At 42.9% G+C, this 27860-nt stretch overlaps 1 protein-coding gene across 1 annotated transcript; it reads left to right on the forward strand.

Moving 5' to 3' along the window:
* The first annotated feature begins 1822 nt into the window (after window positions 1–1822).
* klf5b (Kruppel like factor 5b) lies at window positions 1823–24393 on the forward strand. The gene is made up of 4 exons (XM_014172863.2): window positions 1823–2145; window positions 15251–16151; window positions 22015–22074; window positions 22481–24393. Exons 2-4 carry the CDS (start codon window positions 15263–15265, stop codon window positions 22657–22659), a joined length of 1128 nt encoding a protein of 375 aa, XP_014028338.2. The 5' UTR covers window positions 1823–2145; window positions 15251–15262; the 3' UTR covers window positions 22660–24393.
* Window positions 24394–27860: the final 3467 nt, after the last annotated feature.

A 27860-nucleotide genomic window follows, 5' to 3' on the forward strand; every position in this document is an offset into this window, starting at 1 on the left:
TAGATCCTCTAAAGATTATCTAAAGACTATCAGTAACATTTCAACTAACTATCTACTAACCATAGCCCTAACCTTAACCCTTATCCTAGCCCTAACCTTAACCCTTACCCTAGCCCTAACCTTAACTCTTACCCTAACCCTTATTCTAAACCTAACCCTTACCTTAACCTTAGCAAGCAGTTGCTTATCAACATATAGTTTGTTGATAGTATGACTATACATACTATCCAAATAACGTGTGACCAACAAAACAACTAACAGCTTGCTAGTGTCAAATTCACAATGAAATACCAGACCATAAAGATCAGTTCCTTAATACATGTTAAGTATCCGCACACAGTGTTTCTGAATGAAATATGGAGCTATTTTCATCCAAACATCCCCTCAATGTCTCCCCCTGCCAGAGTCTTTGCAGTTTCCACTGCTGCCCTAGAAATGTTGGCATAAAGTATGCAGTCCTGACAGACAGCTACACTACAGTGGCATTTTTAACATGCCTAACAAGGGACCCAACCAGACCATCAGGACATATGGTCTACAAGGCAGTGTTTCTCAACCTTTTTTGGACCAGGGACTACCAGCTATGATCTGATGGTCCATCTATGGTTCTCATCCTGGAGAAGATTGCTTCGATTAAAACTGTGAAGAGTAGTCTAAGGTACTGCATCGCAGTGGTTAAGGTGTCACTACAGACCAGGGTTCGATCCCAAGCTGTGTTGCAGCCAGCCGCAACCGGGAGGCGGCGTACAATTGGCCAGCATTGTCTGGGTTAGGGAAGGGTTTGGCCGGCCGGGATGTCCTTGTCCCAGTGCACTCTAGCAACTCCTTGTGGCGGGCCGGGCGCTTGCACTCTGACTTTGGTCGCCAGTTGTACGGTGTTTCCTCCAACACATTGGTGCGGCTGGCTTCCGGGTTAAGCGAGCAGTGTGTCAAGAAGCAGTGCGGCTTGGCAGGGTCATGTTTCGGAGGACGCATGGCTCTCGACCTTCGCTTTTCCCGAGTCCGTACGGGAGTTGCAGCGATGGTACATGACTGTAACTACCAAGTGGATATCATGCAATTGGGGAGAAAAAGGGGTAACATTTAAAAAAATAAATAAATAGGAGTGTCTGCTAAATGACCTAAATGTAAAATGTACAGTATATCAGACTAAACGACTAACATGAACATAAGGGATGGTTTCCCATTCACATATAGAAGGAACAGTTTGAAACACAAGCACATCTCCTAACAAACTGACACATTAAATATATAAGCATTCATCATCACATTTCACACTTTATGGGCAGTTTTCATAGGCTAGGGACTAAAAAGCATTGATGCTGGTTTGAATATTACTTGAATAGAGAGGAGGAACTTGTTGGATTGATTCTGTACAGGCCCTCAAAAAGCCTTGAGACACAAAGGAATGACTTGCTGTACTGCTGAATCATTCATTCATATTCAAGTGTCCTATATCTTAGGTCAACACCTGACCTAGGTATCCAACACATTCTCATAAAATGCTGGAGGAAAGGAGCTGTTGTGAGTCACAATGTTATTTTAAGAGGCTGTGAACAAGTAACTGAATTAATTAATAGATTCCCTCACACTTGAAGTTAATCTTCCCACAAATCACGTTGCTGCCTTTCCACGTATCTTTTTACTTGTCTTCCCTACTCGAAACTGAATGTAAAAGCAAAGGTAATCATTACTTTAAGTCTTATGTTCTGTCTATTCTACAATTGAAAACATATCTTGTCTATTTTTCTACATGTCCAGCCACTCCCTATACAGACAGACGCACTGCTATCACGCAGTTGCGTAATTTCACAAGCGCAAAACAAGAGGGAGTGAGCAGCAGACAACTGCATGGTTTCAGCTATTTGTTCAAATCAGAATTAGTCCTATGCTAAATTACCCCCCCCCACACATTTTTGCGGACTACTGGACATAACATTATCAGCGTTTATGGCCACTGACTTATTAACCAATGGTGTTTGGGTCGCTCTGGGGCAGGACGCACCCGAACACTGAAAACCCACTGCACCACAACTAGCGGACAGGCTGAGAGAAGGGTGAGGAAAATATCATGGTCATGGAGAAGTCTTCAACAACATGAAGAATACAATTGGTGAAAACTCTTAATTTCACGACTACAATCTGGTACGGTATTTAATTAGAAAGCGAGTTTACAGTTTGAGCGAGGAGATTGTATGGCATTGTTCATATTTAGGCTATAGTATAGGCTAATATTCTGCATTCTAATTACCAGGCAAAATAGCCTATATGTACAGACAAATAGTGGACTGAGATTAAACGTTTCCCATCTCAATGTATAGAAGGAGATGCATAATGCATGCAGTCAGCAGCTGGACAGTCTAAATTCAGCTGTAGATTTCCATCGCCTAGACAGGAGCACTAGTTCAGAAGCCCGGCTGCTTGGAGGGGATTTCTTTCATGTGCTAATATAGTCTTCAATCGGGCCCCAATATTCCCACAAACGATGCGCACTGGTTCCATTTGTTTAGTTTTTTCAAATACTGTAGGAGTGACTATATGTGTTTCAAAATATGTTGATGACACATGGAGAGTGACAACGTTGCGCATTGTGATCTTGTTTTGCGTTGGTCAGCGTAGTCTTTTTTGGGATATGGATGGTTTTACGGGAGATGTAGCAGTGTAGCCTACACGATCAATGCTTTACTGCTGACCGGTTGATATGAACGTGATCACCACTCTCCGTTCTCTCCTAGAGCACTGGTATGGCTGCAAAAAATATATAATTTAATTGTGAGATAGTGTATGAAGCCATTAGCCTTAGCCAGAGATCCGACTCTACATTTTTCAATTTCAGTTGGAGCGGGTTCCCTATAACGGCAGCTCGGAGCTGGCACGGGTTATGGCTGGAACATGTAGCTCAATCCAGGGATGCAATACTCCAAATTCACCCAATATCCAAACTGCCAAACCATGGCTAGATTAGCCTATGCCACACCAAATTCCAGTAGCCTTCACAGGGTTTATTTCCGTGATTGTTGCTGTATGATATGTTAGATTAAATAATAAAGACAGACACAACTGTCAAGTTCAGTAGCCTTGTTCAAGCGTTGTACAAGTCCCTACATAGGGGTCCGGGGAACAGCCCAGCTGGTCGACTATCTATCAACTAGACTCTGTAACATCATCCTTTTCAATAGAAAGTGCAAACATAACAGCACACCATTAAGTTCTTAACAGTCAAATCATAACAAATGAAAATGCATTTTCTTTTTATTTCAGTTGTCATCTTATTTAAAAAAAAAAATTATATAATAACAGAGGACAAGTTAACACAGAGTAGTGATCAACAATGAGAAGATAGTCCTTTTGTCTGTGGCTGAATAAGTCCATGCTGATGATTTACCAGGCTCTTGTGGGCAGTTTGTGTGACATCATGGTTTCCTTTTGCTGTTCATGAGCGTACTCGTTGCAAGTGGTACAGCTGCTGAAAGTCTTTAATTTCTTCTTGCATGTTTGGACTTTGGACAGTTTTTAATGTTTCACGTGCCTGGCGGTAGCATGCGTCAACTCCTACGTGACTGGAGTGTATGCGGGTAAGCATCTCTGGATGTAGTGATTTGGGGATAATGACCTTCTGACCTCTGAACAAGATGCCATTTTGCACGCTGATCTCATCTCGAAAGGTCCAGTATTCTCTCACTGTGAAAGGTGTCTCTTATTTCAGGTATTGCCAACCTGTGAGAACCATGGACTTCAGTGACTGTAGGTGTTCGTCCTTGTCAGTGTGTTGCCTAATCTGGGCTAGGCGGTGATCTGTGACGTTTAAGTAGTCTGCCTGATTGATCTGTTGAACATCTTGTTCCTGCTGTAGCGAACAGATGGCATGCTGCTGATAGGCAGTGCCTCTGCCTGTACATTGTGCTGTTGCCCTGCTCAGTGTGTTGCAGAAGTACATCTCTGGCCCTGGCTTGTAGACAACCTTCACACTGTAGTTTTGCAGAGTCAGGAGCATGCTTTCAAACCTCTTGGACACGTTGAGGAGAGGTTTACTGAAAATGGCAATGAGTGGTTTGTGGTCAGTTTCAGCGGTGACCAGCTCTCGACTATATAAGTAGTGATGGAAGCGCTGGCATGAGAAGATGATACTGATGCACTCTTTCTCAATTTGTGCATAGGTTTGTTCAGTGGGGGGGGGGCTCTCGAGGCAAATGCAGTGGGCTGGCCTTCCAGCATAAGACAGTATCCAAGTCCACTTTAGCTGGAGTTGCTCTGGATTGTGACAGGCTTCGTAACGTTGTAGTAGCGCAACACTGGCATGGATGAAGCCAGAGATTTCATCTCCTGCACTGCGGCCTCATGTTTGGGTAGCCAGTGCCATCGTGTGGCTTTGTCCAGCAACTGGAGCAGAGGCTCACAGACTACTGATAGGTGTGGCATGAACTTTACAAAATAGTTTGCAAAGCCGATGAGACGTTGCACTCCTTTTGCATCAGACGGGTTTGGCATGTCGAGGATCGCTCTGACTTTGTCTGGATCCGGCTTCAGGCCTTTGGCCGAGAGAATGTGGCCATGGAAGGGACGTCTTTCACCTTGAACTGCAGCTTCTTCAGGCCAAGGCACAGCTTAACTGATCATGGGCGCTCCATCAGTGCCAGGAGCTTCACATCGTTGTCACGTTCTGCTTCTTCGTCTGTGTCACCACAGCCTACGATCAGGACATCATCAGCGATGGGTTCAATGCCCTTGAGCCCAGCCAGTAACTCTTCCTGTTTGCGTTGGTATACCTCAGGCGCCACTGAGACACAAAAGGTGAGCTTGAGCAAGCGTTTCTAAATCCAGGGGGTCCAGAAGGTAGTCATGAAGCTGCTTTCTTCGTCCAGCTTGCATTGCAAGAATGCATCTTGGTCATCCACCAAGGTGAAAACCCTGGCCTTGGGAAGCTTGTAGAGGACATCCTCCAGTGTCGGCAATGATGTAGTAGGAATGTTTTAGTGCTTGGTTCAGATGTTTTGGGTCAATGCAGACCCTCAACTTCTCTGGCTTTTTCACTATGACCATATTGCTGATCCAGTCAGTTGGTTCAGTCACAGATGTCATGGGGCCATCGGCCTCATACTTGTCCAGCTGGGTCTTCACAGCCACTTTCGTTGCAATGGGCACATTGTGAGGAGCACACTGGACTGTCGCTCTCATCCAATTCAAGGTGTACCTCCCCAGGTACTGATTCAATGTGCTCATTGAATATGTCATCATATCTACTGAGTAGTTGTTCTTTGGACAGAGATCCATGCTGCACATGCTCCACAATGTGCAGGTCATTTGGTACGGTGAACTGCATCAGTCCCAGGCGTTTACATTTAGAGTCTGAGAGGATGTTGACAACTGGATTCTGGCACGTAATACCGGAATCCAGTTGACATTGTTGCAGCTTGTTTTGTAATCTTAGTGTCACAAACCATTTCTTCCCTCTTGAGTGTACAGCCCCAATGGATTCATGCATGTAAATGTCACTTTCACTGTTCTGAACACTGAGTGACACCATCAACACAGTGAATCTTGCCCTCACTCACCCTTCTTTTGCTTTTGAGACACACTTTTGCAAAGTGATTATTAGTTCCACAAGCTCTGCAGGTTTTTCAAGGCAGGGCAGTGGTCTTTCCCTTGTGTGTTTGCAATTCCACAGTATTTTCATGCTATGGGGCTGTCTGTGTTCACCATTCGTGGTGAATTGTCTGAATGTCTGCCTGGCAACAGTGTGAACAGTATCAGCGTTGGTGCGTGGGGTTTCCATTTCCATTGCTCTCTTTCTCATGTCAGTAACTTCAGCAGTGCGGCACATTTCAGTGGCAGTTACTGATGTTAAGCCTCTCTCTTTTAGTAGACTCCAGCGCGTCATAATTTGCAATTCCCAGTGCTATTTTGTCACAAATCAGTTAATCTTTCAATCCCCCTTATTCACAAGAAGCAGACCTTTCTCTCAAACAGGTTACAAAGTTGTGTACTGACTCACTCTCTTCCTGTTTGCAGCTTCCAAAAACGAACCGCTCGTAAATGACGTTCCTGGCGGGTTTGAAGTAATTCTCCAATGCATTCAGTATGGCCTTTGCATCATCCTGTTGTTGTGCTGTGAGAGTCGATTGTGCCGGTAGATATGCCTGCATTCGCTGCCCATTAAGCTCCTCAGAGTTGCCGCTTGGACCTTGTTGGGTTTTTCATGTAGACTTGTCGCCAGCACATAGTCCTCGAATTCATCCCTGTCCCAATTAGTATTCCAGTCCCCTGTAAGAACCATGGGTTTTGGTGGTGGAATGTTCACTGCCATAGCGATGAAATAGGAGGTCTCTTTGCCTTCAGCCATCGAGGTAGGTAGTGATGCTAGCAAGCCAGCTAACAACAACTTTCTGTATGATATATTAGATTAAAGAATAAAGGCACACAAATGTCAAGTTCAATAGCCTTTTTCAAGCATTGTACAAGTCCCTACATACGGGGTCCAGAGAACAGCCCAGCTAGTTGATTACCTGTCAACAAGACTCCGTAACAGTGATGGGCCTGTGAATACTGAACATGTATGTACTTTATAGGCCATGTCAGTGAAGGATTGGATTGTTAGCTAGTGAATATGCTAACGTTAGCAACCTAGCTAAACATTAGGCTATGGGCAGGCACTGGCAGTATGGGATTATGGAGAGTGAATTCAATTATTTATTCATCATTTTGCTAGGTAGTTATCTAGCTGTGGCCATCTGGCTGGTATCAACAAGGGCTTTCTACAAAATACCAACATTAGTGGTAACTTTGGAATCTAGACCATAAGCAATACGCACAGATATGCATTGCCAAACAACGCTACTGCCACCCTCTGGTTTGAAGTATTTTAACAAGGCTGGATGAATGACAACTTCCAAGGTCTTTGCTGTGTCAACACAAAAGAGATTGACTGCTGTTTGTCTATTCTACCAGTGTGTATGAGCTGTAACACTTGTGCACATCTCTCTGAATTAAATTTGCTTTATTGGCATGATGTAACAATGTACATATTGCCAAAGCTTACTTTGGAGATTTAAAAATATTAACATAATAATCAGTATTGTCAACGGTACAACAATAACCAAGGGTCAAAATAACCATACATTGAACAATAACAATGAGCATAGAGGACATGTGCAGATTGATTGGTCTGTAAGACACTGTCCCTCATCTTATGGGCAGGCAGCAATGTAATGTAGTGTGTGGCCAACCCACAGCTCTCTCCGTCCTGCCCCAACAGTATGGGTAGCCTATCCTCAACAGAGAGGCATTTGAATAAGGGTTTCAAATTTGGGGAAATTACACTTATTTGGTATTGCAGTTTTAAATGGTTTATTAATGGCGTAGAATTCCAGTGTAGTGTCAGGAAAATAACCTCGCACTCAATGTCAACAAAACAAAAGAGATGATCGTGGACTTCAGGAAACATCAGAGGGAGCTGCCCCCTATCTACATTGACGGGACAGTAGTGGAGAAGGTGGAGAGTTTTAAGTTCCTCAGCATACACATCACGGACAAACTGAAATGGTCCACCCACACAGACAGCGTGGTGAAGAAGGCGCAGTAGCGCCTCTTCAACCTCAGGAGGCTGAAGAAATTTGGCTTGTCACCAAAAACACTCACAAACTTTTACAGATGCACAATCGAGAGCATCCTGTTGGGCTGTATCACCGCCTGGTACGGCGGCTGCTCCGCCCATAACCGGAAGGCTCTCCAGAGGGTAGTGAGGTCTGCACAATGCATCACCGGGTGCAAACTACCTGCCCTCCAGGACACCTACACCACCCGATGTCACAGGAAGGCCAAAAAGATCATCAAGGACAGCAACCACCACGCTAACATCCAGAAGGCGAGGTCAGTACAGGTGCATCAAAGCTAGACCAGAGAGACTGAAAAACAGCTTCTATCTCAAGGCCATCAGACTGTTAAACAGCCATCACTAACATTGAGTGGCTGCTGCCAACATACTGACTCAACTCAAGCCACTTTAATACTGGGAAAATTGATGTAATCAATTTATCACTAGCCACTTTATATTAGATAATGTTTACATAACCTACATTATTCATCTCATATGTATATACTGTACGCTATACCATCTACTGCATCTTGCCATCTTGATGTATTAGATGTATCACTAGCCACCTTAAACAATGCCGCTTTATATGTTTTCATACCCTACAATACTCATCTCATATGTATATACTGTACTCCATACCATCTACTACATCTTGCCTACGCCGTTCGGCCATCACTCATTTATATATTTTTATGTACATATTCGTATTCATTCCTTTACACTTGTGTGTACAAGGTAGTTGTTGTGGAATTGGTAGATTACTTGTTAGATATTACTGCATGGTTGGAACTAGAAGCACAAGCATTTCGCTACACTTGCATTAACATCTGCTAACCATGTGTATGTGTAACGCGTGTCGTGTGTGGAGGACCAAGACGCAACAGGAAAAGGTATACTCATCTTTTTAATTCTTGAAGAAGGTGAAACAAAACAAAACACGTATACAATATGAAAACGACACTGACAGTTCCGTCAGGTGAAGAACACAAAACAGAATACAACTACCCACAAAGGGACAGGTGAAAACAATCTCCCTAAGTATGACTCTCAGAAACAACGATGTACAGCTGTTCCTGATTGAGAGCCACACCAGGCCAACAAAGAAATACACAACCTAGAATCCTAGAATACCAAATCAAGAACATACACCAAAAACCCCGGAACACATAAATACAACACCCCTCTACATACACATAACCCCCGAACCACAAAACAAATACCCCCTGCCACATCCTGACCAAACTCCAATAACAAATAACCCCTCTTACTGGTCAGGACGTGACATTACCCCCCCAAAGGTGCAGACCCGGATGCACCTAAACAAAAACCCAAAAATAAACCCCTAACTAAAGGGAGGGAAGGGAGGGTGGCTGCCGTCACCGACGGCACTCGTGCATACACCCCCCCTCCCCAAACCTCCTACAGTGGAGGTGGCTTAAGCTCGGGCCTAAGACCACCCCCTGACCAGTCCACTCCTCCCAAATACCTCGGCCTGACTCGTGTCCCTGTAGACCCTGGACTGTACTCTCGGAGCTCCGGACTGTAGGCCGTCTCACTCGGTGCCGGACTGTAGGCTGTCTCACTCGGTGCCGGACTGTAGGCCGTCTCACTCGGTGCCGGACTAGACACTGTTGCCGGACACTCTGGACGAGGTACTGTTGCCGGACACTCTGGACGAGGTACTGTTGCCGGACACTCTGGACGAGGTACTGTTGCCGGACACTCTGGACGAGGTACTGTTGCTGGACACTCTGGACGAGGTACTGTTGCCGGACACTCTGGACGAGGTACTGTTGCCGGACACTCTGGACGAGGTACTGTTGCCGGACACTCTGGACGAGGTACTGTTGCCGGACACTCGGGACTGGGCTGACGCACTGGAAGCCTGATGTGTGGGGCTGGTAGTGGAGGTACCAGCCTGGGGACACACACCTCAGGGCTAGTGCGGGGAGCAGGAACCGGCCGAGTTGAACTGGGCTGACGCACTGGAAGCCTAGTGCGTGGTGCTGGTACTGGAGGTATCAGACTGGAGACATGCACTTTAAGGCTAGTGCGAGGAGCGGGAACACTGGACTGTAGAGATGCACTGGCGGTCTCAAGCGCAGGACTGACACCGCCCGTACTGGCTGAGTGCTCACTTCCCCTGGCAAATGCGGGGCGCTGGTACTGCGCACACCGGCCTGAAAATACTTGGCCTCGCCACAGTAAGCATTACCCCGAAGCACGGGACTTGTCCATTAATAGGTTGCTTGACAAAAGCACGGGGATTTGGCTCCGGTCTGTCAGCTGACCTAGCCAATACTCCCGTGTGCCCCCCCCAAAAAAACATTTCTGGGGCTGCCTCTCAGGCTTAAATGCCAATCGTGTAGCTATATAACAGTTCTCCTCTTTGCTCCATTTGCGCCGTTCCTCCCTCGCTGTCTCCACCTGTTTCCCAGGCAGCCTCTTACAATAGTCCAAAGGTTTCTCCCACGTCCAGTCTATCCGTGCCTCCAATACCTCCAGCGGCCAGGATGCCATCTCCTCCCGAGCGCGCTGCTTGCTCCACTCCTCGTAGTCCACCTGCTGCTCCATCTTCTGTTGCTTGGTCCGGGTTTGGTGGGTAGTTCTGTAACGCGTGTCATGTGTGGAGGACCAAGACGCAACAGGAAAATGTATACTCATCTTTTTTTTTATTCTTGAAGAAGGTGAAACAAAACACGTATACAATATGAAAATGACACTGACAGTTCCGTCAGGTGAAGAACACATCAAGAACAAGGTCATGTATGAAGGCACGAGTTTGGACACAGTCAGTAAACCAAAAGAGCAGGAGCCTTGCCCTTCATGTCCTTGAAATGATTACGTGATCCTGTCATCAAATCATTGATTCTTTCACACACCCTTGACTGCAGTTCACAATGTCCACAGCCTTTAAATGTTCTTCTATTTTTCTGTCTTATTGGATCATGTTGTCAGGCATGGTTTGTCTGATAGAAATAACATCTATGTAAAATATTCTGTAACAAGTGTTGTTTTTGTGCTCAATGGTGGATCTATTCATAATTATTTAAGAGATGAAGTATGACTCTCAATCAGAAACAACGATGTACAGCTGTTCCTGATGGAGAGCCACACCAGGCCAACAAAGAAATACACAACCTAGAATCCTAGAATACCAAAGCAAGAACATACACCAAAAACCCCGGAACACATAAATACAACACCCCTCTACATACACATAACCCCCGAACCACATAAAACAAATACCCCCTGCCACGTCCTGACCAAACTACAATAACAAATAACCCCTCTTACTGGTCAGGACATAACAGTATGTGACAAATACATTTGATTTGATTTTGATTTGCTTTCTCTCCGTTCATTCACTGCATCATTAAGGTGTCCAGTTGAGCTTATTTTTAAACCTAAGTAATTGTAGTGTGTGCAGTACTCTATATGTTTTGTACCAATTGAGAACTGTGTTCTAATTCCCTGAGATCTGGATCTTCTCTGGAAAATCATTATTTTAGTATTTTTGGGGTTTACTGCCAGGGCCCAGGTCTGGCAGAACTGCTCTAGAAGGTCCAGACTCTGCTGTAGGCCATGTGCTGTGGGTGACACCAGGCACAGGTCATCTGCGAAGACCAGACATTTAACCTCTGAATTGTGGAGACTAACACCAGGGGCTGAGGATTTTTCTAGAATAGTGGCCAATTCGTTGATGTAAATATTGAAGAGTGCAGGGCTCAGATTGCAACCCTGGTGAAGGCCCCGACCCTGGTTAAAGAATTCTGTTCTTTTCTTGCCAATTTTGATGCCCCCTACACCACTTTCAATAACTTTGTAGAACAGTCCTGTATGCCAAATAGAATCAAATGCTTTTTGGAAGTTGATAAAGCAAGTGTACATTTTGGTATTATTTTGGTGGACATGTTTATCAATCAGGGTGTGTAGGCTGTAAATGTTTTGGTACATCTTGCGATGTTTTGGTATGTATCCAATTTTGCTTTTAATCAAGACATTGTGCTTATTGAGGAAGTTTAGAACTCTTTACGTTTATAATACTGCAAAAAACCTTGCCCAGGTTTATGTTCAAACAAATGCCTCTGTAATTGTTAGGGTCAAATTTGTCTCCATCCTTAAAGATTGGGGATCTGAGTCCTTGATTCCAGATGTCAGGGAAATAAAATGGAACAGTTTTAACCTTATCATATGTGAGTTCCAAACATCTCTAACGGTCGCCCCAGCGTGAGTTTTTTTTTATGCACATGATGTCAGAATACGCTCACTGTTCCAAAATATTATTATTGCACAACAGGACAGTTAACATATGCTGCCTGCTAATTATCTATAGGCTATGTTTCAACTTGTCAATTTAAAATTATTTTCAGTTAACAGTTTGAATTAAGGTGTGTTCCGCCTCCTCATTAATTCACATAGAAGTAGCCCATTTCAGCTTTGCGGACAATTTTACATTTTGAGGCTTTACTGTGCCGGACAAACTTCTCTCTTCGAGGAGAGCCCACACACTTCACCAATGTTTGTGCAGATCAAGTATGCAGATATTTGCACAGTCTTGCATGAATTGGAACATTTTCTGGGTGGCGCTCGCATTGCCTTGTTGTTTTCCTCACAAATAATAACTTTGGACATGTGTGCATTGCTATCAAAGTAAGTTCCTTATTTTCTGTATATCGTGTTGTCGTTTCTACTGTAGTTGTATATAGTATGTATGTACAGTTGAAGTCAGAAGTTTACATACACTACGTTAGAGTCATAACTAATTATTCAACCATTCCATACATTTATTGTTAACAAACTATAGTTTTCGTAAGTCAGTTAGGACATCTACTTTGTGCATGACACAAGTAATTTTTCCAACAATTGTTTTCAGACAGATTATTTCACTTATAATACAAAAAAATTGTAGACCTCCACAAGTCTGGTTCATCCTTGGGAGCAAGCATAAACACCATGGGACCATGCAGCCATCATACCGCTCAGGAAGGAGACGCGTTCTGTCTCCTAGAGATGAACGTACTTTGGTGCGAAAACTGCAAATCAATCCCAGAACAACAGCAATGGGCCTTGTGAAGATGCTGGAGGAAATAGGTAAAAAAGTATCTATATCCACAGTAAAACGAGTCCTATATTGACATAACCTGATAGGCCGCTCAGCAAGGAAGAAGCCACTGCTCCAAAACCGCCATAAAAAAAGACAGACTACGGTTTGCAACTGCACATGGGAACAAAGATCATACTTTTTGGAGAAATGTCCTCTGGTCTGATGAAACAAAAATATAACTGTTTGGCCGTAATGACCATCATTATGTTTGGAAGAAAAAGGGGGAGGCTTGCAAGCTAAAGAACACCATCCCAACCATGAATCACAGGGGTGGCAGCATCATGTTGTGCGGGTGCTTTGCTGCGGGAGGGACTGGTGCAATTCACAAAATCGATGGCATCATGAGGAGGAGAATTTTGTGGATACATTGAAGCAACATCTCAAGACATCAGTCAGGAAGTTAAAGCTTGGTCGCAAATGGGTCTTCCAAATGGACAATGACCCCAAGCATACTTCCAAAGTTGTGGCAAAATGGCTTATTAAGGACAACAAAGTCAAGGTATTGGAGTGGCCATCACAAAGCCCTGACCTCAATCCTATAGAAAATGTGTGGGCAGAACTGAAAAAGTGTGTGTGAGCAAGGAGGCCTACAAACCTGACTCAGTTACACCAGCTGTCAGGAGGAAATGGGCCAAAATTAATCCAACTTATTGTGGGAAGGTTGTGGAAGGCTACCCGAAATGATTGACCCAAGTTAAACAATTTAAAGGCAATGCTACCAAATACTAATTGAGTGTTTGTAAACTTCTGACCCACTGGGAATGTGATAAAAGAAATAACAGATGAAATAAATCATTCTCTGTACTATTTTTCTGACATTTCACATTCTTAAAATAAAGTGGTGATCCTAACTGACCTAAGACAGGTCATTTTTACTAGGATTAAATGTCAGGAATTGTGAAACACCTCAGCCAAATACATTTAAACTCGGTTTACGTAAACTTCCGACTTCAACTGTATGTATGGAGCATACTGTATTTAGAGTTTTATTCACATGTTTTCAAGTACTGGTAAGAAATAATGCATTCCGATTATTGCATAGATCGTAATGGACACCTATGATGTGTGTAAAATACTTTTTTGACGGTTGTACTGATTTATAATGAGCTAATGCTAAGCTATTTTCCAGCTATGTGCATGTGTGGCACCATGTTTGCTGACATTATACCATGCATTCTGGGTGTCACGTAATCTGTCAGACCAAGATATTATATTGAGGTGCATGAATAGTTCACTCATCTTTCGGGTAAACTTCTGGAAGTGAATGAAGGGAAGTGAATGATCGTAGATGACACACCCACTTTAACATGCATGCTATAAACAGACCAAACTCCTCGTCTCCTCTTATCTTTGGTTGATGCGAAAAAACAAACATGGAGGCGCACACAAACTACCCATCGTCGTTTTACTTTCGATTTCTAGAAAGTGTTTTACTCAATTATTTTGATCAATGGTGAGCTCACTTGTGATGTGCTTAATTATAAATAGTAATTGCTATTATCTAATTCATATTGTAGTTTCCCTCAGCCGAGACTTATAAAAATATGACCACTTGTGTTACGTCAATCTTTCCTCAGTTAGCGCTAGGACAAATGTACCTTACATTTTCCGGTTTGAATTATTGTGTTATGCTGTAGCTACTTCTGTGAATGTCTGAACATTGCATCCAAAAATAAACTGGTCACATTCTGAACATAACTTTGTAAGGAGTGTGTTTGTGCAAAATGTTTCTGTGAAAAAACAGTGTGGCCTTATCAAATGCTGATTGTTGCGTCAATCGAAACTGGACGTTCTAAATAAGTGTTCTAATCACACTGGTTTGAGCATACGCTGCAGGGACCACTATAGAATGATCACAGTTTACTGGGTTGTGAATGTGTGGTTGTTTCCATGTCTGTTCTTTTGAGAAACAATGCAATTTGGCTGTGATCAGACAGATGTGTTAGTGGCTTGATTGTGAATAAGCTGAGAAAGAAAGGGTCGATGTCTAATTATATACTCTCTCTCACACACACACAAACAAAGCTTTAAGTACTTTTAAAGCTTCAGGCATTCTAAATGAGTGTGACTATAGGAGAAAAAAAACTGGCCCTATGGATACAAAGAGCTTGTCCAACAATGTTATGAAAACATTGTAACCATCTGTACTGTTTAGATAACTTTGCACGCATAGGTCTACACCCATTCTCTCTCTCACTTACTCCTGCTCTCACACTATTGACTATTATATTGATTACCTCATTGTAGGGAATGAACCTATTCCTTTTCAGTTCTTCTGAGGCAGAAAGAAAAAACATATGCTAACTTTCACATGATTTTGGCTAGAGGCACACTGTCTTCAGCTATTTAAAGGTGCAAGCATTGACTGTAGCTGTGTTCTGGGTCCATGTGGAAACACGTGCGCTTAAAAGGTTTCCGTGCGGTGAAGAAATGGTGATGTGATTAACGGTGTCACTTTTTTTTACTGCGATTAACATGTCACGTGTTAACTTTGACAGCCCTAGTATTAAATGTAACTCACAAATACTCCATATATTTTTTTTCCCTTGCAGGGTAATTCCGAGATGGACAAATATCTGTCATCTCCTCAGAATATCCCAGACACCAGACAGCCATCTTTCACGGAGGACCTTGGTTCCCCATACAGCATCAACATGAGTCTCCTCCTACCTGACATTACCTACCTGTGCCCCAGCCTGTGTCGGCCTGTGAGACCCATCAAGACAGAGCCTCTCTCCCACTCCCTCATCCATCCCAGTTGCCAGTGCAACCCTGGTCCAACAACCCTTCCAGAACATCCTGGGCTTTATGGTGCTCCGACAGACACAGGAAGTAGTCTGTTCATTAAACAGGAAATGCCCTCCCTGGACTTCCCAGACGTTCCGTTGTTCCAGCTGTTGAACTCTGAGCTGGAGCAGCTGGTGCCCGATCACCCGTTGAACACCAACCTCCACAGTGGGGTCCCTGTGTCCTCCTTGTCGGTCCCTTTCAGCAACATCCACATACCATCCCCCCAGATTGTTTTCAAATCTATGGGATGCCCACAAAATGGTGGCAATCCTCTGACAACCCAGTTCGCAAGCCATTCACAGCAGCGACCAGACTATCTTCCTCCGTCCCCGCCTAACTCTGAGCCAGGGAGCCCAGACAGAGGGAAAGAGCTGATCCAGAATCATTCTCCGCCTTCATCTTTTGCAGCCAGTATTGCCTCGAAACTAAGTCCTGGTCTTGGGCCAGTCCAAAGCTCTGGTCTAGGACCAGTTCCGAGCACCAGTCTTAGATTAGTTCAGAGTCCAGGTCTTGGACAAAGCCAAAGTTCTAGTCTTGGAGCAGGCCAGAACCCTTGTGTTGGGCCAGAGTCCCCAGCGTTGGCTCAATCAGTTCCAGGGAGGTTTAACCGCAGGAATAACCCTGACCTGGAGAGGAGGAGGATACATCACTGTGACATTCCAGGTGAGGAGACATGGCAGGTGGTCTCAATTCACTAAAGCAGGGTTCCCAAACTGGTGGCCCGCGGGCCGAATTTGGCCCGTGGGTTCTTTTATGTGGCCCTCCCCATGTTTTCTGAGCAAAGAAAATAAATATATACAGTACCAGTCAAAGGTTTGGACACACTAACTCATTCTAGGGTTTTTCTTTATTTTTACCTTTTTCTACATTGTACACTGCGTGCACAATTGTTAGGCAAATTGTATTCTTCGGGATTAATTTTATTGTTGAACAAACACAATGCTCTCAGTCAATCCAAAATGTTATTGAACCTCAAACCTGAATGTTTAATAAAGGAAAAGTGAGTTTTTTTGTCTTTCTCAGGGAAATATGTGTGCAGAATTATTAGGCAACTAAATTACAATAATAATTTCTCTCAACTCACTTGTTGATTTTCAATTTTTAGAGTAAGTGTAACAGATAAGTAACACAAAATGACAATTATATAACATTTCTGGCCTTTCAAAAATATTCAATGACCATTATAGCCACCCTTATTTTCAAGAACTGCCATGAGCCTTCCATCCATGGAGTCTGTCAGTTTCTTGATCTGTTCACGATCAATTTTCGCTGAAGCAGCAACCACAGCCTCCCAAATGTTGTTCAAAGAGGTGTATTGTCTTCCCTCACTGGAAATCTCACGTTTGAGAAGGGCCCACAAGTTCTCAATAGGATTTAAGTCAGGTGAGGAAGGGGGCCAGGTCATTATTCAGGCATCTTTGAGGCCCTTGCTGGCTAGCCAAACAGTGGAGTACTTGGATGCATGTGATGGAGCATTGTCCTGCATAAAGATCATGGCCTTCTAGAATGCTGAGGACTTCTTCCTGTACCACTGTTTGATGAAAGAATCTTCCAGAAACTGGCAGTAGGTTTGGGAGTTGAGTTTCAGTCCATCTTCAACCCGAAAAGGTCCAATTACCTCATCCTTAATGATAGCAGCCCATATCGGTACCCCTCCTTCACCTTGCTGGCACCTGACTCAAAGTGGTACCCTGTGTCCATTACTGATCCAGCTACGGGTGTAACGGCTGTCGTACGAAGTAAACCAAGGCGCAGCGGGTTGAGTGCGTATCTTAACTTTTATTGAACACTTAACGAAAGAAAACGAACGAACAGTATTGCAGGCCACACACACACACACACAACTTCCCACAAACGACAGGTGAAAAAGGCTACCGAAGTATGACTCCCAATCAGCAACAACGAAGTACAGCTGTTCCTGATTGAGAGCCATACCAGGCCAACACAAAGAAATATACAACATAGAAAAACCATAGAAATACAAAACATAGAACAAAACCCCGACAACACAAAACAAACACACCCCTGCCACGCCCTGACCAAACTACAATGACAAATAACCCCTTATACTGGTCAGGATGTGACAACGGGCCCATCCATTTGGTCCATCAAGAGTCACTTTCATTTAATTTGTCCATAAAACCTTTGAAAAATCTTCAGGTATTTCTTTGCCCAATCTTGACGCTTCAACTTGTGAATCTTATTCAGTGGTGGTCTTGTTTCAGTCTTCTTGACCTTGGCCATGTCTCTGAGCACTTGACACCTTGTACTTTTGAACACTCCAGGTAGATTGCAGTTCTGGAATACGGTGGCACTGGAGGATAATGGGTTCCTAGTAGTTTGACGTTTAATTCTTCTCAAGTCTTTTGCAGTTAATTTGCGCCTTTTCTTCCCCATGCGTTTTTTGCGCCCCAGTTGACTATTCGCAACAAAATGTTTGATTGTCCGGTGGTCACGCCTCAATAGTTTAGCTATTTAAAGAGGGTCACATCCGTCTGAAAGGCATTTTACATTTTTGGCTTTCAGTTAAATCTCTTTTTTGGCCCATTTTATATGATGTAATGAGGCTGCCTAATAATTATGCACACCTTGATATAAGGTGTTATTCACTTACGCCACACCCTCCCTCATTACACAAATACATATCACCTGAAAATGATTAAATCCCATAAGCATTCAAGTTTATATGGTTTGAAGTTCGAAAATGTGTATAGAAATAATGATTAGATCAGAATACTCACTTGCTTAATAATTGTGCACGCAGTGTAGAATAATAGTGAAGACATCGAAACTATGAAATAACACATATGGAATAATGCAGTATCCAGAAAAGTTTTAAACAAATAAAAATAAACAACATCTCACTGTCAACTGTGTTTATTTTCAGCAAACTATTTGTATGACCATAACAAGATTCAACAACTGAGACATAAACTGAACAAGTTCCATAGACATGTGACTAACAGAAATTGAATAATCTCTCCCTGAACAAAGGAGGGGTCAAAATCAAAAGTAACAGTCAGTATCTGGTGTGGCCACCAGCCGCATTAATTACTGCAGTGCATCTCCTCCTCATGGACTACACCAGATTTGCCAGTTCTTGCTGTCAGATGTTACCCCACTCTTCCACTAAGGTACCTGCAAGTTTCTGGACATTTCTGGGGGGTGGAATGGCCCTAGCCCTCACCCTTCAATCCAACACGTCCTGAATCCTAAACAGTTCAAGAACTTTAAAAGTTTCTTCAAGTGCTGTAGCAAAAACAATCAAGCGCTATAATGAAACTGGCTCTCATGAGGACCGCCACAGGAAAGGAAGACCCAGAGTTGACTCTGCTGCAGAGGATACTTTTATTAGAGTTACCAGCCTCAGAAATTGCAGCCCAAATAAATGCTTCACAGAGTTCAAGTAACAGACACATCTCAACATCAACTGTTCAGAGGAGACTACGTGAATCAGGCCTTCATGGTCAAATTGCTGCAAAGAAACCACTACCAAAGAACAACCATAATAAAAATATACTTGCTTGACCCAAGAAACACGAGCAAATGATATTAGACCGTTGGAAATCTGTCCTTTGGTCTGGAGTCTAAATTTGAGATTTTTGGTTCCAACCGCTGTGTCTTTGTGAGACACAGAGTAGGTGAACGGGTGATCTCCGCATGTGTGGGACCCACAGTGAAGCATGGAGGAGGAGGTGTGATGGTGTGGGCGTGCTTTTATGGTGACACAGTCTGTGATTTATTTAGAATTCAAGGTTCACTTTACCAGCATGGCTACCACAGCATTCTGCAACGTTACGCCATACCATCTGGTTTGCACTTCGTGGGACTATCATTTGTTTTTCAACAGGACAATGACTCAACACACCTCCAGGCTGTGTAAGGGCTATTTACCAAGAAGGAGAGTGATGGAGTGCTGCATCAGATGACTTGTCCTCCACAATCACCTGACCTCTACCCAATTGAGATGGATTAGGATGAGTTGGACCGCAGAGTGAAGGAAAAGCAGCCAACAAGTAATCAGCATATGTGGGAACTCCTTCAAGACTGTTGGAAAAGCATTCCAAGTTAAGCTGGTTGAGAGAATGCCAAGAGTGTGCAAAGCTGTCAAGGCAAGGGGTGGCTTCTTTGAAAGATCTAAAATATATTTTGATTTGTTTAACACTTTTTTGGTTACTTTGATGTCTTCACTATTTTTCTAATATTTAGGAAGCAACACTGATTGACAATAAATGTCACATGCTGTTGTGCAAATGGAATAGACAACAGGTGGAAATTATAGGCAATTAGCAAGACACCCCCAATAAAGGAGTGGTTCTGCAGGTGGGAACAACAGACCACTTCTCAGTTCCTATGCTTCCTGGCTGATGTTTTGGTCACTTTTGAATGCTGGCGGTGCCTTCGCTCTAGTGGGAGCATGAGACGGAGTCTACAACCCACACACGTGGCTCAGGTAGTGCAGCTCATCCAGGATGGCACATCAATGCGAGCTGTGGCAAGAAGGTTTGCTGTGTCTGTCAGCGTAGTGTCCAGAGCATGGAGGCGCTACCAGGAGAAAGGCCAGTACATCAGGAGACGTGGAGGAGGCCGTAGTAGGGCAACAACCCAGCAGCAGGACCACTACCTCCGCCTTTGTGCAAGGAGAAGCAGGAGGAGCACTGCCAGATCCCTGCAAAATGACCTCCAGCAGGCCACAAATGTGCATGTGTCTGCTCAAACGGTCAGAAACAGACTCCATGAGGGTGGTATGACGGCCCGACGTCCACAGGTGGGGGTTGTGCTTACAGCCCAACACCGTGCAGGACGTTTGGCATTTGCCAGAGAACACCAAGATTGGCAAATTCGCCACTGGCGCCCTGTGCTCTTCACAGATGAAAGCAGGTTCACACTGAGCACGTGACAGACGTGACAGAGTCTGGAGACGCAGTGGAGAATGTTCTGCTGCCTGCAACATCCTCCAGCATTACCGGTTTGGCGGTGGGTCAGTCATGGTGTGGGGTAGTATTTCTTTGGGGGGCCGCACAGCCCTCCATGTGCTCGCCAGAGGTAGCCTGACTGCCAATAGGTACCGAGATGAGATCCTCAGACCCCTTGTGAGACCATATGCTGGTGCGGTTGGCCCTGGGTTCCTCCTAACGCAAGACAAAGCTAGACCTCATGTGGATGGAGTGTGTCAGCAGTTCCTGCAAGAGGAAGGCATTGATGCTATGGACTGGCCCGCCCGTTCCCCAGACCTGAATCCAATTGAGCACATCTGGGACATCATGTCTCGCTCCATCCACCAATGCCACGTTGCACCACAGACTGTCCAGGAGTTGGCGGATGCTTTAGTCCAGGTCTGGGAGGAGATCCCTCAGGAGACCATCCGCCACCTCATCAGGAGCATGCCCAGGCGTTCTAGGGAGGTCATACAGGCACGTGGAGGCCACACACACTACTGAGCCTCATTTTGACTTGTTTTAAGGACATTACATCAAAGTTGGATCAGCCTGTAGTGTGACTCCAAATCCAGACCTCCATGGGTTGATAAATTGGATTTCCATTGATTATTTTTGTGGGATTTTGTTGTCAGCACATTCAACTATGTAAAGAAAAAAGTATTTAATAAGATTATTTCATTCATTCAGATCTAGGATGTGTTATTTTAGTGTTCCCTTTATTTTTTTGAGCAGAATATTTCTTGGTTTGAATGTTCATTGTTGAACATAGACTGTCAAAACTTCAGGAAATCAGCTCCAATTTATGAAAATGTTAGAAATCTGTTCCAAAGTATTCACATGCATAATAGAGACACTTTTGAACGTGTACAAAGTTAAGGAAGGTTTGAAATGATTGTTTTAGTTAAATATTATACTATATCTTTTTGGGCTTCTTCTGGGTCAATTTGCAGTCTACAAATTATTTGTAAATACGTTTCGGCCCACTGACCACCTGCTCAAGAAAAAAACGGCCCGCAGGTGAATCTAGTTGATTATTCCTGCACTAAAGTCTGTCTAAGCTCGGTAGTCGAAGTCTACCCCCAAACAGTGCAGGAAATGTTTAACTTGTTGTGTATTTGAGGTTTAAAAGGCTTTTGAAGTGTGTCATTTCCACTTTGAAGTTCCAGACTTGACTTTCCCTTACGAAAAATGTATCAAAATATCCATTAAAAATAATCCATTCAATAATTCCAATGTTCTGTTGCTGCAGGAATATTTTCCAACTGTAGCAAACTGGCTCAAATTAAGATCCTACGTCTGTACTGGGAGAGAGGCTTTGGTTTGCTTTTGAGTAAAAGACTAGTAGGAGATTAGATGATTTTGTTCTTGAAACCCATGGAATTGAATCATAAAGAATAAACAAACAGAACATTAAACGGTTCCATAAAAGTCTAACTTGATTTATAAGCATGAAATGAATGCATTGTGTGGTTTATAATTCAATCATGACCATTAACACCCCTCTGTCAGATGTAGGATGTTATTCTTGTTAATCAATTATAGTTTTGTTGTAATGACATGCATTTGGTTCCATTCTTTTTCATCAGGATGTAAGAAAGTCTACACCAAGTCCTCCCATTTAAAGGCCCATTTGCGGACACATACGGGTAAATGTTTTAGTGGTAACATTATAAAAGTCCTGTTATGGGCAACTCGTCTCTTATTTTGGGGGGCCAGTATATTATGTTGCCAGGCAAAATAATGCTTTTGGCATGCAGATGCATTCTGAATGCTAAATGAGATCTGGCCCGCCAAATGTTGACGCGTGTTGTCGAACGTGTTGTAAACAGCTTAAACAAATAAAACCAAAATGTTGCCTTGTTTGTGTTTTTATGTCTATCTATTATTAAAAAAATATAGATTCTATTTCATTCAAGATAATTGTGTAAAATATTAAATATCTTTACTGACCTTATAAAAACTAATATTATAGTTAAGTATTTAGTTAGTACTGTACATTTATGACATAACATGATCTGCTGTTGAATAATGTCATTGTGTGCTGCATTCCAGGAGAGAAGCCGTACCAATGCTCCTGGGAGGGATGCGAGTGGCGCTTTGCTCGTTCTGACGAGCTGACACGCCACTTTAGGAAACACACAGGGGCCAAGCCATTCCAGTGTGTTGTGTGTAACCGCTGTTTCTCCCGGTCTGACCACCTGGCTCTACACATGAAGAGGCACCGGAGCTAGAGAAGCCTACATACAGTGTATCCTTTTTTTTATTAGATCAAAGTCAAATGAAACTTAAATATACTTAAGTAAATCTCTACAACTTTCACAATACAATTGTGCTGACAATTTTTTCACAGGATTAGGTTCCCTGTCCTTACTGAGAAATAAATGTGGTGCTGAAACACACATGGATTTGTTTTATTGTACCCATGTATCTTACATTGACTGCAATATGGATGTAGCTTTTCCATTAATCTATTTCAGTAAATGCTGCCATGGTTTGATTTTTGAATAAGAGCACAAAGTTGGAAACAAGCTAACTTCAGTATCTCTATGATTTATCTACAGCAGTGTTTCCCAAACCTCTGCTCATGTACCCCCAGCCATTTCACCTATTTGATCTATTCCAGTACTAGCACACCTGATTCAACTAGTCATTTGATTGTAAGTTGATGGCCCGGTTTCCCAAAAGCATCTTAAGGCTAAGTTCATTGTTAGAACCTTCATAGGAGCATCGTTAAAACCATCGTTATTAACGTTGCACTTGAAAACGCTCATAATCTAACGCCTGCCTCAGACCACTCGTAGAACAGCTAAGTGTGCCATTATTATTTTTTGTCCTCACTTTATACACAGAAGGTATCCGCTAAACATAGAATCACATGGTTTATCCGTTGAAATACATTTCATGTTCAATTCATTTAGTTCTATTTTGCTACTTGTAGTCAGTCTACTGTCTGTAATTTGTCTCAATATATTTCATGATGTACCAAATCTGTGATTTAATGCATTTTTATTGGGTAAGCATTAGAATAAGCCGGCTCAATATTTGCAGTCGTAGGTGGTAATACAGTTTCTCTCTAGGAGCTGTTGTTTCTCTCTAGTCAGTATTGTGAAATAATTATAATGTTGGCGAAATATTTGAATGGAGAAAGCTGATCCGAGAGAAGCACTCCCTTTCTTTCGATCCGATCAGTATCGACACATGCGCCAACGACGCACTTAGCGACCATTCTCTTTGCATGGTGTTTTGGGAAACGCATGTTACATCTTCGGCTGTTGTAGGAAAGATGCATTGTTAAAACACGCATAAGCCTAAATTCCATCGTTATAGATAAAAAAAGTGAAACAGTTGGGGTTCTCAATTTACAGTATTATCTCTGTCTTTTCTACTTAGTATTGGTACTTCAAGGCAAAATATTTTCATGTATTGCTATTGACGTGTAAGTAGGACTACGACTACATTTAAATCCTGTATATCGTGTACAAATGGAAGTCTAAGTAATATTTTTTTATATCTTGTTTAAGAATGATATCACACATTATAGTACTGAGTATCTAAGTGCCTTTTGATGTTTTATTAATGAATTAAAGACTAAGTAAAAGACAGTCCATTGACTTGATTGCTGCATTTCTTGGCTATAAAAACATGTAAGATAGTTACTGTGTTGTACATTTCTTAAATTTAATTTGATTAAATACATTGAATAATATGAGCTATCATTTCAGATTACGAAAATGTGTTCAAATGTATCCTCTGTATTTCGGATCTTATTGTCAATGTTTTGTTTATTGCTCCTTTTAAACTGTAAACTGGTTTACACTGAATTTAAATTATACTAAGTAGTGCTTAAAAAAATATTAGTGCTCAGCATTTTGAGATGTCATACTTATAGGCTATAATGGCCAATCTGTGCCAAGATTGCTATTGAGCAACAAAACATGATAATAAACTGTGTGTTTACAATGTTATACCTTGGGAAAAGTTATTTTATTGTATTCCAGGTATGTGTGGATTGATATAGTATTCACCTGTCATAGCAACAAATAATTTGAACCTCACACCCACTGTGTTGACACTGCTCTGTGATAAAAGAACACCAATGATCCGTGCAGATCTTTCACAGATAATATTTCATCTCATAGTTAAAGGTTTAAAACATGTTTTTTTATTGGCACATAACATTCCTCTTTCAAGACGTTTCCGCATTCATTGGAACCTGGACTATTGTGTTTGTAATGCCATCTGTCAGTTTCTCATAGAGCAATGCCAACTCTAAGATTGATGTGCCTTTTATGTACAATTAATTCTCCTGAGGGTGTCACACCCTTGAAAAATCCACCTAGCTCTATGGTAATTATAAGGCCATTAAAAACTACTGCTCACTTAAACATTAAACTCCACTTGCCCAACAAACGATTTACTTCCATGTTTGTTTGTTCTTATTTGGATCTTGTTGGGCCTATTACAACCGTTTTTGGTTACTGTATTATCTCCAGGTAATCTCTTGTTAAACCATCAACATGCACAAAAATCACTGCACAGCTGATTTCAATTGCAACCGTTATTGGCCACTGTATTACTGCTCCTTAAAGCTGATGTCTGTATTAACTTTTTGTCCTTTCTCACAAAATAGTTCAAGACATTTTCGCTCTCTACAAGGTATAATCTTCTTTATATATTAAATCGACTCATTGAGCAGACTCAGCGCAGATGTAACTATTTTACAATTATTCCGTACAAGTGAAATAAAGTATCTCCTTGTTTACCGCGACAACGCTACTGTGGCAATTTACCCTACACATTTTATCAATGGAAAGCTCATATTAGCGTACGTACTTTTTCCTTTAGAATTCACATAATCCATTAATAACAAGTTCTATTGATAAAGTATGGAGATTCCTTTTCAAGAAGGGAAAATAAAATCTCAACTGTTCACATTTAAAATGTGTAACTAAATCAAGCCAATCATGATTGAATTATTATAATCTGCAAATTATATTCTAATTATGTTGACATTTAACATTAAATGTTTGTAGCAAATATACTGCTCAAAAAAATAAAGGGAACACAAAAATAACACATCCTAGATCTGAATGAATGAAATAATCTTATTAAATACTTTTTTCTTTACATAGTTGAATGTGCTGACAACAAAATCCCACAAAAATAATCAATGGAAATCCAATTTATCAACCCATGGAGGTCTGGATTTGGAGTCACACTCAAAATGAAAGTGGAAAACAACACTACAGGCTGATCCAACTTTGATGTAATGTCCTTAAAACAAGTCAAAATGAGGCTCAGTAGTGTGTGTGGCCTCCACGTGCCTGTATGACCACCCTACAACGCCTGGGCATGCTCCTGATGAGGTGGCGGATGGTCTCCTGAGGGATCTCCTCCCAGACCTGGACTAAAGCATCCGCCAACTCCTGGACAGTCTGTGGTGCAACGTGGCGTTGGTGGATGGAGCGAGACATGATGTCCCATATGTGCTCAATTGGATTCAGGTCTGGAGAACCGGCGGGCCAGTCCATAGCATCAATGCCTTCCTCTTGCAGGAACTGCTGACTCACTCCAGCCACATGAGGTCCAATATTGTCTTGCATTAGGAGGAACCCAGGGCCAACCGCACCAGCATATGGTCTCACAAGGGGTCTGAGGATCTCATCTCGGTACCTAATGGCAATCAGGCTACCTCTGGCGAGCACATGGGGGGCTGTGCAGCCCCCCAAAGAAATGCCACCCCACACCATGACTGACCCACCGCCAAACCGGTCATGCTGGAGGATGTTGCAGGCAGCAGAACGTTCTCCAGACTCTGTCACGTCTGTCACATGCTCAGTGTGAACCTGCTTTCATCTGTGAAGAGCACAGGGCGCCAGTGGCAAATTTGCCAATATTGGTGTTCTCTGGCAAATGCCAAACGTCCTGCACGGTGTTGGGATGTAAGCACAACCCCCACCTGTGGACGTCGGGCCCTCATACCACCCTCATGGAGTCTGTTTCTGACCGTTTGAGCAGACACATGCACATTTGTGGCCTGCTGGAGGTCATTTTGCAGGGCTCTGGCAGTGCTTCTCTTGCTCCTCCTTGCACAAAGGCGGAGGTAGCGGTCCTGCTGCTGGGTTGTTGCCCTCCTACGGCCTCCTCCACGTCTCCTGATGTACTGGCCTGTCTCCTGGTAGCGCCTCCATGCTCTGGACACTACGCTGACAGACACAGCAAACCTTCTTGCCACAGCTCGCATTGATGTGCCATCCTGGATGAGCTGCACTACCTGAGCCACTTGTGTGGGTTGTAGACTCCGTCTCATGCTACCACTAGCGTGAAAGCACCGCCAGCATTCAAAAGTGACCAAAACATCAGCCAGGAAGCATAGGAACTGAGAAGTAGTCTGTGGTCCCCACCTGCAGAACCACTCCTTTATTGGGGGTGTCTTGCTAACTGCCTATAATTTTCACCTGTTGTCTATTCCATTTGCACAACAGCATGTGAAATGTATTGTCAATCAGTGTTGCTTCCTAAGTGGACAGTTTGATTTCACAGAAGTGTGATTGACTTGGAGTTACATTGTGTTGTTTAAGTGTTCCCTTTATTTTTTTGAGCAGTGTATAATCCTATAGACGGATTGGTTGCTTAGCAAAAAAAACAAATATGGGGCAAAACAGACAGGGTGAACAACAAATAAACTATATTTAGTGTTAATGTTTATTGAAAACATAAATATGTTCAAACAATGAGCACTTGTCTCTCAAATACATCAACAACAGTTGTTGGTTAGCTAGCTATCACATTTGAGCCATATTAGCATAGATGTGACATGTGTCAAAACACTTCAAAACAAGACATGGTATCAATAACAAGATACAACGAGCTGAAACAAGCAACGTGCGATTCCCAACATGGCAGTTTGTCATTGTTGCTCGCTAACTGACCGTTTAGAATCAAAACACCACATGACCTTCTGCCCCATTTAAAGCGCACGCATCATTTTTGTGATGTCACCTAACCTGTCTATATTCTTACAATTCATTTTTTGTATGAATTACCAGCGTTCCGATTTTCAATGTTCCTCTAGGTCAATATTTGGGGGCGGGAGTTGAGAACCTGGAGACATATGTCTTATATGCGACATGACTAGAAGTATGTTGACACATGCTCATTGAACATCTCATTCCAAAATCATGGGTATTTATATGGAGTTGTTCCCCCTTTTGCTGCTATAACAGCCTCCACTCTTCTGGGAAGGCTTTCCACTAGATGTTGGAGCATTGCTGCAGGGACTTGCTTCCATTCAGCCACAAGAGCATTAGTGAGGTCAGGCAATGATGTTTGGCGATTAGGCCTGGCTTACAGTCGGCATTCCAATTCATCCCAAAGGTGTTCGATGGGGTTGAGGACATTGCTTTGCAGGCCAGTCAAGTTTTTCCCACAC

This window comes from Salmo salar, chromosome ssa25, assembly GCF_905237065.1.
Source record: "Salmo salar chromosome ssa25, Ssal_v3.1, whole genome shotgun sequence".
Taxonomy (NCBI): domain Eukaryota; kingdom Metazoa; phylum Chordata; class Actinopteri; order Salmoniformes; family Salmonidae; genus Salmo; species Salmo salar.

Coding starts and splice junctions, on each gene's coding strand:
- klf5b (XM_014172863.2), top strand. CDS start 15,263: ATGGACAAATATCTGTCATCTCCTCAGAATATCCCAGACACCAGACAG. Junction 16,152..22,014: donor ACATCACTGTGACATTCCAG/GTGAGGAGACAT, acceptor CTTTTTCATCAG/GATGTAAGAAAGTCTACACC. Junction 22,075..22,480: donor CCATTTGCGGACACATACGG/GTAAATGTTTTA, acceptor GCTGCATTCCAG/GAGAGAAGCCGTACCAATGC.